Genomic DNA, 13,418 nt, shown 5'->3' on the forward strand with positions numbered 1-13,418 from the left:
TAAATGACCTCGGACACAGTTACTGTCGGGTCATCTGATCTACCTGACTGATGCAGCACGCTGTTAGACAGCCTGCAGTTTTTCCTTTTCACTCCAAGCCTGGCTTTATGCGTTGCATAAATCTTCCTTGTGTAAATGTCATAAATGTTTTGCGCATTTCCAAGAGAGCAGAGCTTTGCTGAGACAACTTTACAGCAAATTCATAACAGCCTGCGTTCACAGCACAGTACTGTACGGTATACATTACACAGTGGTTAGTGAAACCCTTTCACTAAAACCACAAACGCAAGACTGTCAATGTTTGTTTTCGGAGACCTCCCAATTTCAGTTTTATTGGTTTTCATCTACTTTCTTTATTGAATCCAAATGTGCGTTGAAAGCATAAATTGTTGGAGCACTGATAATATCTGATTTCCTGATTTTAACCAACCTTTCCTGCTGTTTTTAATATTGTCAGCTCAGCTCGAGTGCACTGCTGGACAGATGAGGTGTGTGTTGCACAGAAAATAAATTGTTATCAGCTCCTTATGATTTCACATTTATATGCACCGTGCACTTTATTTAAATGAGTGTAACAGTGAGAGACACGCCAGATCTAGCAGTTCACAAGCTACAATGCTTTGGCATCAGTTGTTCAACAAACAAGGGGCCTCCTGCTGTTGAGAGCAGCTAAAATTGCATCATGATTGGTAAATTAGCCTGAATACGTCAACCGCTGTCACTGACAAACAGGCAGTGTTTTCTGTGAGCCTCCATACAGTGATGTCTGGCAATGGCAAAATGTGAGCATGATTAGATTTGGTTTTATGCTGAAAGAAAAAAAAAAACACACAAATTCTGTTACAACAGTCTGAACAACTCAGAAGGGACTTCCACATGCAGCATTGTAGGCCCAAATAAATACACTATTATTTCAATAAAAGAGGATTTCCCAGATGTCGTTACTTAGCCTCCCTGCTCTTAAGTTCACCGTGAAATTGTGAAAACATTTCTTTGATGCATGCTTAGCAGTTCTGCTGTTGCAACAGGCAATGCAAGGGGCTGCTACATGCAACAACACAGATGCAGCACGTCCCAGTCATTCTTCTTAATAAGGCGTCATATTAATAGGTCATATCAGATGAAGAAAAACCACCTGTAACATGCCAGCATTTGCCTAACACTTCAGCAAACTACTAAGCATGAAATGATAAGAATAAGAAGTAGGGCAATGTTTATTTACAAATATAGCTGCATGTCGACTCAGATCCATCTTAAAATCCACTAACAAGGCTTGTATGCCGGTTTTAGATTACACTGTATCACAACACTGTCATAGCTTTCTTCAGTTCAACACGGATCTAGCCTGCTTAAAACAATCACATTCATAGTTACTGTCTAGATTTGTTGGAAATGTATCTGCATGGTCTAAGACTTTTTAAAACATTTTTAAAGTAGACACCCAGCTCTCCTTTGGGAAAAAGTATTGTCACTAGGCTTATGCTAGGAATATGGGCTGATGAGGAAATGTAGTCTTAAATCTTCTCTCTGCACAAGTATTCTGTCTGACTGTTATTGTCCGTTGTTTAAAATCTCTAGGTTTTTTTCGTGTACCAATGGTAAATAGACTGAACTTTTACAGTGCTTTTCTAGTTATCTCAACAACTCAAAGTGTTTTATACAAGAGCCCAATTCATCCAGCTGTGCTCACAAACACGCTCCTATTCATACTCTGGTTGTCGGGAAGCAGCTTGGCGTTGAGTGCCTTGCCCAGGGAGACATCAACATGTAGCTGGAGAGGAAGCAGAAATCAAACCTATCACTGTTAAAATGCAAGATGTCTACTCTCCCTATTGAGCCATGCCCCCCCCCCCCCCATTCCCATGGCGTTGAATTAAGTTTAAAAAACATCTGGACTGGGGCTCAGTATCAGCATGCCTTGAATGACATTATTTGGTATCAGGGACAAAGAAATCTTCAATGGGACATGTCTATTGACTTAATTCACTTCAATGGTGAACTATTGCAACTGCATGCAAAGCACACAAAAGCTGTTCTTTCCACTGACAACACAACAAACTCATGATTGGGATAAGGAAGTTCTAGCCCCAGTTTTGCCCTGGAACTGGTTAGATAGAGAGAGAAAAAACTTACGAGTGTCCCAAAGTCCAATCAAGCATCAATTTTCTATACCCACTCATCTATACAAGGTCCTTACAAGTTCTTGGGGGGCGGGGCTGATGCTTATGTCAAGCGGTCAACGGGTGAGTGGTGAGTTATACCAAGAACAGATCTAGTCCATCACAAAAATGAACAAGAGAAACCTTGCATGCATGTCTTTGGACTGTGGGAAGGCGCTAGGATACCCAGAGAGAACCCTTGCATGCACAGAGGAGAACATGCAAACCCGAAATGAGAAGGTTTCTGCAGGAATTCAAAAATCCTCGCTACAAGGCGAAAGAGTAAAGAACTGAGTGACTGATGCCTATGCCCACTCCCAATGTTAGATAATTATTAGCTGAATTAGCCCAAAAATGAGGTCCTGTCCTTAGTTTCACTTTCAGTTTGAAGGATCTCAAATCTTAAGTTTAGAGGTTCTTCATTAGTGCAGACAAAGTGTTTGCATTAGTTGCAATTTGTTCGTAAAAGTTAAACTCTATAGCATGTGAAAGGTGAGCAGTGAGAATGTTTTTAGGAAGCAAAAGAATGTGTGCCAGGCTGTTTTATATGATGATGGACTTACGTCTGCAGCTGTGTTAAATGCAAGATGATAAAGGAGGGGTATTTATCCAATGCAGTGCTACACAACTGAAATGCAGGTTATGTAGACTATAATGTGATGGAGGTATTACAATTAAGTAGCAAAACAAAGACACCATGGGCATGTTGCTTCACACTTTACCATGAAATCATCAGATCTGCTGTTTTAAAAGTGAAGCGAGCCAAACGTCTAAAAACGTCTTTCGCAGTCACTTGAAAACATTGGCACCTCAGGTGAAAACTTCTAATCTAAAGCCAGAACAAAACGTGAGCCTATTGTTTGCTCGCTAAAAGTTCACAAGATCTAAATTTACCTGGCACGGCGAGAAGAAGCTTCAGAAAACGTACGTGTGTCCTGAAGGAGAACACGTGACAGGTGAGAAAACCGAGCGTGAGTTGCTCTAACAAGCTCGACTGAAGGGATGAGCACCAGCACCTCTGCCAGCCAACAGACAGCAGATGGATTACGTGCAGATTCCTCCACCTCTCCGGGAGCCGGGCCAGGACACAACTCCTCTGTTATCATATTACAGATTTGGACAAAACCTTCATTGCAGCCGGCTGACTCCCTACCCTTTGGCTGTGCTTCTGTTTTGCTATTTACAGCTCAGTTGGGCATTGTAAGGCCAGATTACACAGCCAACGTTTACTGCAGCCAGCTGGTATCACCGAGCCTTCATATGAATGGGATCTCATTTGTTGTGAATGTTGTTTTCAAAGCCTGGGTGGGATGCGGCGTTTTGCGACCCAGGGAAGATGTGCAGTTTTATGATGAGGCATAAAACCAAACAGGGAAATGCAGCTGTGCATTTAATCTATAAAAGACAGCTGGAAAATACGCACATACAGTAACACGTGGGAATATTTCAGGACAGAGACGCAGTTAAATCATCCATTTATCAAAACATACGCAAACTACATTTGATCTAATGTCAGAAATGGCAGGAAGACGAGAGGAGTTCAAACCAACACTTTGGTACATTCTGAGAAAAAAAAAAAAAAGACACTGGTGAGCGCAGCAGCTGCAGAAACCCTGGACATTTTCAGAGCACCATTTTGGTAGATGATTACAGAACTCTGTCCATGAAGAATTACAAGCCTCAGCCAAGAGAAAAATCATCTCCAGCAGGTAGACATCTCATTATCCATGTCTACCTCAGAGAGAGGACTTCTTGAGACTACACACAGACGGTTCACCACAAGGTGCTAGCACACACACACGCACACACACACACACACACACACACACACACACACACACACACACACACACACACACACACACACACACACACACACACACACACACACACACACACGAGTGTCAGAACCAGAAAGAGCTTGAGTATTTGCCAAGAAAGCTTCCAGACAGATCCAGGCAACTTCTGAAACAGCAAACTAAGATCAGTGTGTATGGAAACAAGAGGGGAAATATTATGAGGAAAGCTTAGGAGCAGATCATGATCCGAAGCAGACAGTTTAAAAAGTCCGACATACAGTAAAAAACAAATTAATGGATCATCCAGTGTTTATTGGAGAGGTAACAGAAGTCAGAAACATCCAAATATTTTGAAGAAAGTCTTTAGAGAACCTTCTAAATACGGGTTGATTCTCAATAGCATGAATGGATAAAAGTCCAAACATACTGGATGAACAAAACTAGAATTTTTTTTTTCATATTATTATTTTATTCCCTCCAAACACTGGACTTCAAAGGACATTTTTATGACTTTTTCAGGTTGGCCAGTAGTTCTTTATCCCCACCACAAAAAAGTTGCATATTTGTTCAGCCCAATTTTGCCAAAGCAAATATGTTAAAAGTCAGGCTTGGTTCCACTGATGAGCTAAAAACGGTTAGCATTTCCTTATTTGTGAAACCAATATCAAAGTATAACTTTACAAGATGTTTCATTTTTGTCATTTTAACATAGGGGGAAGGCTGCACTTTTGTGTAAGAGTTCTTACAAAAATATTACTTTATTCTTGTAATTTTACAACTTTATTTTCGTTATTTCCCCCTAAAAAAGTTAAAATAAATCCCATTCACCAGAATGGGGGTCGCCAGGTTATGGCTGTGTTATTTTGTGGGTCGCAGGCTGAAAAGTTTAGGAACCCTTGTCTTAGGCAATAGTCAGATAGTTAAAATTACTCAACAAGACATTCTTTATTTTCCGTTTTTCACTGGCCATGCATTTCCAAAATTGTACATCTTACCCTCGCTCCTGGAGGGCCGTCTCTTCCAGGTGAGCCGGGGCTTCCAGGAACACCCTGAAGAAAATACAAATATGCAAATTTAAATCACCAAATGAACTGGCACTTTGGCATAATTGCCACGTAAAGTCCACTAAATGATTAACCTGACATTACAAGCTCATGAAAAAGTGTCTATTACTTCATATTTGTGCCTAAAAGGACTTGACCTTAGATCTTACTATTTGAACAGATATCTGAGATTTTAAACATTGTTGAACACTGAATATCCTCCAAGTACTTGCTCACATTCAAGGAAAGGTTAAAACAGTTAACTTTTTGTCTTAATCTTTTAGCAATCATGCACATAAAAGTGATTTATAGACAGAACACCTAAGTCTCAGGACACAGACAGTCTTTTATACTTGCTGGTAACCCTGCTGCTCCGTCTCCTGCCCCATTTTCCCATCAGCCCTCCCCCCGCAGGTCAAAGCAGACACACAGCCGATTCCAAAGGCCAGTCATAGATGAAGTGTTGAGGTGATTTATCTCTGCACTTCAGTATTAGTGGAAGGCTCGTAAAACAGGACAGCTAACGCTGTTAAAGACTGCACAAATTACAGACTGGGGTTGCAGAGGACAGGCCCCGAGTGATTAACAACGTGCCGCTGTTCAGATCTTGGCTGATGTACAGTCTCCCACATCATCCGGAGAGATAGCTCTTCTGTTCCTTTTCACGCACACGTCTAAAAACTTAAACAAACAGGGCTACCAGGGAAATAAGCATCCGAGTCAGATGTTGAGAAGCGCATTATGTGTAACACAATGTTGTCTAAGGCCAATGCAGGAAGGTTAATCCAACTTAACCCAATAACAAACAGAAACTACATTTCTAATCTAACTACATTTATTTAGATGTACAGTAAAATTTCTTTAAGTGGAAAGTTTAAACCTCTTTTTAACCAATTTGTGTAATATTTGTTACTGTAGAGCCCGACTGGCTTTTAGGTAACTAGAATAAAAACAAAACACACGTCATCTTTTTCTGGACTTTTTCCACTACAAATCTATTAGGTAAAGCATCCCTTCCCTACATTATTGTGCTTCAGGAAACGTAGGTTAATTGTTTTATGCTACATTGTCATGAACGGCACATGTCTGCATCCTGCCCCACCGTCCCTCCTGCGTTGTAATCAGAATCATGCATCACACCTGCGAGCCTGCCTAGCTGCACCGCTGCAATCAAGCTAACAGAATTTAATTGTTTCGCTGCAGACAGCTAGAAAATGCCAGATTATTTATAGTTTTTTGCACACAGCTGTCCAGAGTTAACCTAACTCCATGCCAGATGGATGTCGTTCTGCCGAGCTCCACACGTCACCACACATCCATCTGGACTCGCTGGCATTGGAAGGGGATTTCAATACCCCATAAAATGGACGGGCCAATCAGGATCGGCAGGCAGGATTTTCGTAGATGTGACGTATCAGAGAACCGACTGTTTGGATTCAGACAACAATGGCGGATTGCAGCGAGGAAGCAAGTGGCAACAATTGCCCCTTTTCCATAGCCACTCAAATGCCTGGGTCTTTGCAAAGCACGGGTAGCATTTCCATACACATTTACCCGACTAATTTCACTATCCTTGCGCTTTACTTTCCCGGGGCTTTGGTCCTCCAACCGACCCAATACTTCTCTGCTTTCTCGGGGCTTGTTGAGGGGGCGGGGTTGCGTGCAGTAAGAAAAACTGTCCACCTTAATGGTGGAGTAAGGAGATGAGGACTTTACAAACACATCAATTTTATAACGGTCATTTATCACAAAAAGTTGTTTTAAGATGATTTTAGGCAATAAAGTACACCTCCAAACTCCAAATGCGCTAGGATATAAATTTTGATGGCGGCTGTTCTGTTTTGGTTTTCCCTGCGACACTCTCGTCAGCGTTATGGGTTGGTTTCAATGTGAGTGGTTGAAGTAGTCAGTAAAGATGACAGACAATTGGTTTATCCAATCATATGCAAGGATTTTGGATAAGGCCCCTCCTTCGGAAATACATGTCCAATGGAGCGATACCAGATGGATGTGTTGAGCTCTGCGGAACGAAATCCATCTTGCGAGAGTCGGATTAGTCCAGAGTCCCTTTCATACTTGATTACCATGTCTAGACCTCATTCATATTACTTGGATTTCCCTGCCTTGCCACACCCTTGTTAAATTTCTAAACATTGTTATGGCCATAGATGCGTTTATTTGACATGGCTCAACAGGAAATAGGGTTCAGAGATGGGACAAAGATGTGGCAAAGGTCCACAGGATGGAAGTAGAAACCGGGATGGTCATGTCGAGCACTGAGGCCTTCATACCCAGCGCCACCACCACGCCTCTATAGTCGGACTTCTACCGAAATCAAGGATTACTCTGGGCTAGAAATAGCTAATGGTGTGACCCTGGGGCTACACAGATCCCCCAGTGGTGGAGCAATCCCTTTTCACCTCCATCCCAACGCTGCTACTTGGTTTTTTAAGATTGTTTCGTTGACTTGTTCTGACCAGGAAATTGTTTTTTTTTCTTCTAAATCTCTATCTCATGGACTGAAAAAATATGCTAAATAGATTTCACACTAGTTCATTGTCTCATGATCATTACCGGATATGTGAACTAAATTGAAAAACATAACACAGATTTCACTGCATGTGCTTATTTAAAAAAAAAAAACACATTATCTAATGCAATTATCTTACCAGATATTTTCATAGAGTATCAAAACTTTTACTTATTCCTTCATAAGTGTTTCTAAAAACATGAGCCAATGATAGCAGTAGAGCAGGAAGCGGCGCAGTGGATTTTGATATATTAGTATTGGGATCTCGTTGCCGCAGGTCGATGCACTCACACATAAATCTACCAGCGCACACTCCAGCTCAGACTTCCTGAGATTAAGTGTTAAGTTAGATGGGAAGGTAAGAATGGGAAAACACATATATCTGCCCCATATCTACAAGGAGACAACCAATAGAGCACCTAGGATCCCTCTTTGACACAAAGCAAAATAATATTAACTGATAAATTACACAACCGCACAGGCAGACTAATAAAAATAACAACAAAAAAAATGAAAAATGAGAAAGCCCAACACGCACCATCTCTGCCGTGCGCTGGAGCTGCATTTTTCACAGTCGCACAGAAACCAAGGTGGAGAAGATGGTAGAGACAAGGTTACAGTAAATTTACTGCAGAAGGGAATGAGAAGGAAACAGGAAGAAGAAAAAGGACGGGGATAATCGATGCTTCATGGTGGTGATATTCTCTTTGGTTCCTCGTATATTACAAAAAGTCTGTAGAAGCTGCTGTATTCCCCTCTCTGCTTCACACACAATCATTCATATTCTTCCCTCTCAAAGCACATTATTGCTCAGTAACACAAAGCTGCACACAGGGCAGCACTGCAGGCTTTTATTAATAGGTCTACATAGTTAAAAAGAGCTTTAATGCTCATCAAGATGTGTTGTGGCTCCCTGGTAGGAGACATGTTGTTCTCCTCTCATGAGACGAGCTTTTATTACACTTTTTATTAAAATAAATTCATTTTAAAAAGTAGAAAAACATTGTGACGATGACTTACCGTCTTGCAGTGTTTATGAAAGTTAAACATATTCACAGATTTAAATGTAAAGAAGAGCATAAACAAGCTAAAAATCCCCAAAGTAACGCCGCACAGTCATCAGGGACGTCATTATCTGCAACAGACTGACAAGCGGTTTTGGCTGACAACTGTTTATCTGCCCTCAGCATTATAACAACACATGTTCAACCCAGCTGATACATTTGGTGTTTATGACAAATATCGTTTGACTCAAACAAGCTTATGAAATGATTGGCACTGTAAAAATGATTCATGGTTGAACAATAGATAAAAAAACATTAGGAAGAAAAAGCCAACCTGCCGCCGAACAGTGAACTCAGTAATGGTGTCAAACTGGGACATTGATGCACCTTCAGACTGGCAGATGGGAGCACTGACTGTAACAAGTCATGTTCAGTAGCGTGGAAATCTTTCTTAACATGGCTTAGTTTTGCTCTCTGCCTGCTGCGTCCCTCAGTGCAGACCCCTTACACCGCCAGCTCCTTATGGAGCGGTTTACTGTGACTAAATGTGGCTGTGATGAACCCGAAACAAGCTGATCCACCCTAAATGACCTGATACACTTCAACAGCTGATGTCATTTATCCCAAAATGCAGTGGGTTTGAAGGAAGCTGCGTTTCTAGTTTATAACTGTTTAAAAAAAGTTAAATTCACAATATCATAAGTTCTTTCCATAAAAAAAACCCAGAAGGATGGCAGATTCTGAGGTATCTAAACAGAAAAACATCGATCGATAATTAAGGTCAGTGTTTACTCTTCATTAGTTAATGCAGGTTGAGGAGTCAGAGACACATTGAGAAAACCTTTGTTTTGCATCAGTCCCACAACAAAATGTTATATATACACAGGTAGGAATATTCATTACATTTAATATATGAACTAATGTGATTAAAATATGCCGGTACATATAGGTATGTACTGGCATGAACACAGTACCTTAAGTTTAGATACATTCTGTCTTAACCAGTTGAGCTACATAAGTATATTTTGGTCATGCAAACAAAATCTATAAGTATAGGATATTTCAACTTGTTTCTGCTGTTTTACTTTTTTATATAAATGAGTGACTTAAAAAATAATTCCTATTCCTCCTGTACCTTACAGTCTGACTCAGTCAGTTAACTTCAAAGGTGCAGGGGTGCTGCTGTCATTTGAGGGTTCAGCAGCTCTGCGAGTAAACCCTCAATCATGTTGAACAGAAATGTTACTTTTATGAAAACAAACTCATGTTTCTGTCAGATGAAATACAGCTGTGCGCAACTTGTCGTTTGTGCACAGCTGTTAGGAAACTCCATTCAATTTATTCAGTTAGCGCCAATTCATGATACATGTCATCTCAAGGCACTTTCCAAAGTCAAATTTAGTCAAATTATACAGATTGGTCAAAAGTTTCCTATCTAAGGGAACCCAGTAGATTGCATCAAGTCTTGACAAGCAGCATTCACTCCTCCTGAAAGAGCATAGAGCCACAGGGACAGTGGTCTGCATTGTACATGGCTTTGCAGCAATTCCTCATACTGAGCATGCATGAAGCGACAGTGGAGAGGAAAACTCCCCATTAACGGGAAGGAAAAACCTCTAGCAGAACCGGGCTCAGTATGAACGGTCATCTGCCTCGACCGACTGGGGTTACAGAAGACAGAGCAGAGACACAGAAAGCACAGAAGCACACCCTTGTTAAAGTAATCCAGTAATCCAGTAATCTGTTCTACATTAGATGGTAATAGCGGGTGATCTGTCTTCCCTGGATGATGTCAGAGCTAACAGAACGCCAGACCAGGTGTACCTTCTATGAAGAAAAAAAATGACAGAAGAAAAAGATAAAAGATGAAATAACAACAAACAATGCAGATTGGAGAACAGTAGGAGAACTCAGAGTGAGAAAAATAGGCCCTGATGTCCTCCAGTAGCCTAAGCCTATAGCAGCATAACTATAGCGGTAGCTCAGGGTAACATGAGCCACTCTAACTATAAGCTTTGTCAAAAAGGAAAGTTTTAAGCTTAGTCTTAAAAGTAGACAGGGTGTCTGCCTCACGGACCAAAACTGGGAGTTGGTTCCACAGGAGAGGAGCCTGATAGCTAAAGGATCTGCCTCCCATTCTACTTTTAGAGACTCTAGGAACCACCAGCAGACCTGCAGTGTGGTTTTTGTGAGATTGAAAATACCCTTTTAAAAACCTTTAAGCATGTATTAAAACACATTTTTCATATTTCTGTATTAAAATGTTTTTATTGCTCTAATATTAAATGCCATGATTTTTAACTTTAAGTTAAAAATCCTCATAAATAACAGACACAAAGTTTTGAAAACGGTTTTCACTTAAATAAATTAACTTTTCAATAATATTTTTATTTGAGATGCACTTGTACAAGCAACATGTCGAGACAAAGTCATCTGTTGTGTAGTTAGCATTATATAAGTCATATGTGACGTGTGTAGTATATGTTTCTTACATATGGTAGGCTTGCTTTCCTAAATCCACAAGGGGTACGCAATAATATATGGCAATGGCAACTTTTAATGTAGAAGCTGCTACTGAGTGAAGATAATTGCTAATTTCAGTATCATTGAGGTGTTTTAAAAATTAAGTTAGAAAAGGAGAAAAAGATGCAACTAAAACTGTATTATGGACTGAAGCATCCCTGCTTTTCATTCAGGTTGACACAACGGGGAATTTAAACACAGAAAACAGCAGAAAACAACAAGCTGAATGTGTAATCTTTAGAGTTACAACAAACTGATTAAAGATTTAACAATCTGATACATAACACCAAATCTTCTTCTCAAATATTAGGTAGGACACTTATAATATTTTTAATTTGACACAGAGACACAGCTCTGTAACTTTTAGCAGCTTTTGAGAAAAGTGATGATTTGTTTTACCAAAATATTTTTAAAACAGGTCAATTTGCAATTTGTCCAAAAAGTTTAACATATTATGTTTTTGTTAAAAGTTCTTTAAAGATAAACTGAAATCAGCTAATATAAAGCTTATTTTACTATCTTAAATTCCTTTTACAAAATCACTGATCAGAAACTGAGGCATCTATTGTGAAAAGGTATGTTTTATGATGTTTGTGATCTTTAAGGATTTGCTAAAGCCTACATCTTCTGCAGAATGGAACCTGTGGAGAACAAAGAGCTGCATAATGACCTGAGTGTGTGAAAATGATGGTTAGAAGTAAAGAAGGTTTTTGTTTTTACTAAAATGGTCTTATGCCAGATTCTCAGTAATGAATCCAGAAAGCTGAGCTTTGTGGTAAAAAAAAAAAAAAGAAATAACGAAAATGGAGAACAAAGTCCTTGCTGCTGCAGCCTTGCAGGGACAGTATGACCCATGGACATGCAGAGAAATGTCTATTTTGGTCAGAGGTTTATCATCAATCAGTTCTAGAAGCAGAATATATCATATTCTGCTGCTTTTCTCATTTAATATACTAGAAAATACAAAGCTGATCAGATGTTTACATATACTCATCACTGGCATGAATGTACTCATTAATTAGGGCTTTTAAAAATACATTTGAAAGGCTATTTTCCAGAAGGGGATAAATTGCCAATATATAATGCAAACACATAAAACAAACATTTGGTGCACAAATCCACCAAGGTTTAAAATTATGCATACAGGTTGAATTATATAATGCCTTGGCTTCACCCCTCAGCTTTTTACCTGTTTGTTACATTCCAACCTATAATTCAAATGTTATTCAAGTCTTTTACTATGTAATGGATCTGCACAAAATCATTAAGTTGCTGTAGTGAAATGAGAAATTTCACTACAGCAACCTAAAAAGTTCTGGTGCAACCATTTACATTCAAAAGTTACATAATCAGTGAAATGAAGTCCACCTGTGTGCAGTTTAATCGTCACATGATCTGCCAGTATTAACACACCTTTTCTGAAAGGCCTCAGACGCTGCAGCAACTTTAAACAAGATGCATCGCACCATGAAGACCAAGGAGCTCTCCAAACAAGTCAGAGACAAAGTACAAGTTAGGATGAGGTTATATTAAAAAAACCTAAATCTTTGGTGTTCCCCCAGAATACCATCACATCCATCATCTTGAAATATCAAATCAGCCAAGAGAGGGCCACCCAGTAAGACTTTCAGAGGAGGGCGCTTATCAGAGGACCCTGAAGGACCTGCAGAGGTCCACAGCAGAGACTGGAGGATCTGTCCATTGCACCACAATAAGCCCTACATGCTGGGATTTATAGAAGAGTGGTCAGATAAAAGACTTTACTCTATGTAAAAATAGGAAGGCACATGAGTTCCACTAGAGCAATCTGGACCACTCCCCAATTAGATGAAGAATGCTGCTCTATTAGCAGACATAATATCTACTAATATTATGAAGATATTAACCAACAACACAAACAGAGAGATACTGTGAGATACTCAGAGAGTTAATTTATAGGATAGTCTGCGTCCAACAAAAATAATATGTTAATTTTCAAGTCATAAAACTGTCTCTACAGGTCTGTATGTGCGTTTATTAGTATAACTCTACCGATGCATATTGATCAAACTGCGGAAATCTGCAGCAGAAGTGGTGAAAGAAATCCTCACAACATAAATCAATACCTTTTGAAGTATAGTTTTGGGTTGCGCTATGGGAGACGTCAGGTACGGGGAACATTAGTCAAACAAAGTAGTCTGACAAAAATATCTCCTCTGTGTGCGAAATAAGTGGCTCAATGTAAAACCAATCTGGAAAATCTTCTCTGCGCTTCAGACTACATCAGTTTACCTCCCTGCATCTGGCAAACAAACACCCAGGAGCAGTGCTGTCATAACAAAGGTTACGCTCCCAAAGCTCCAGACACAGCAGAGGAAGCG

At 39.9% G+C, this 13,418-nt stretch overlaps 1 protein-coding gene across 2 annotated transcripts in view; it reads right to left on the reverse strand.

The window, feature by feature from the left end:
- The window catches only part of col14a1a (collagen, type XIV, alpha 1a), a 201,746-nt gene that overhangs the window by 20,532 nt on the left and 167,796 nt on the right, over positions 1-13,418 (reverse strand). For both annotated transcript variants that reach the window (XM_036131224.1, XM_036131229.1), the window contains exon 40: positions 4,954-5,007. In XM_036131224.1, coding sequence (XP_035987117.1) covers positions 4,954-5,007 — 54 coding nt within the window. The remainder of the gene's footprint in view (positions 1-4,953; positions 5,008-13,418) is intronic.

This window comes from Fundulus heteroclitus, chromosome 3 (genome assembly GCF_011125445.2).
Source record: "Fundulus heteroclitus isolate FHET01 chromosome 3, MU-UCD_Fhet_4.1, whole genome shotgun sequence".
Classification (NCBI taxonomy): Eukaryota; Metazoa; Chordata; class Actinopteri; order Cyprinodontiformes; family Fundulidae; genus Fundulus; species Fundulus heteroclitus.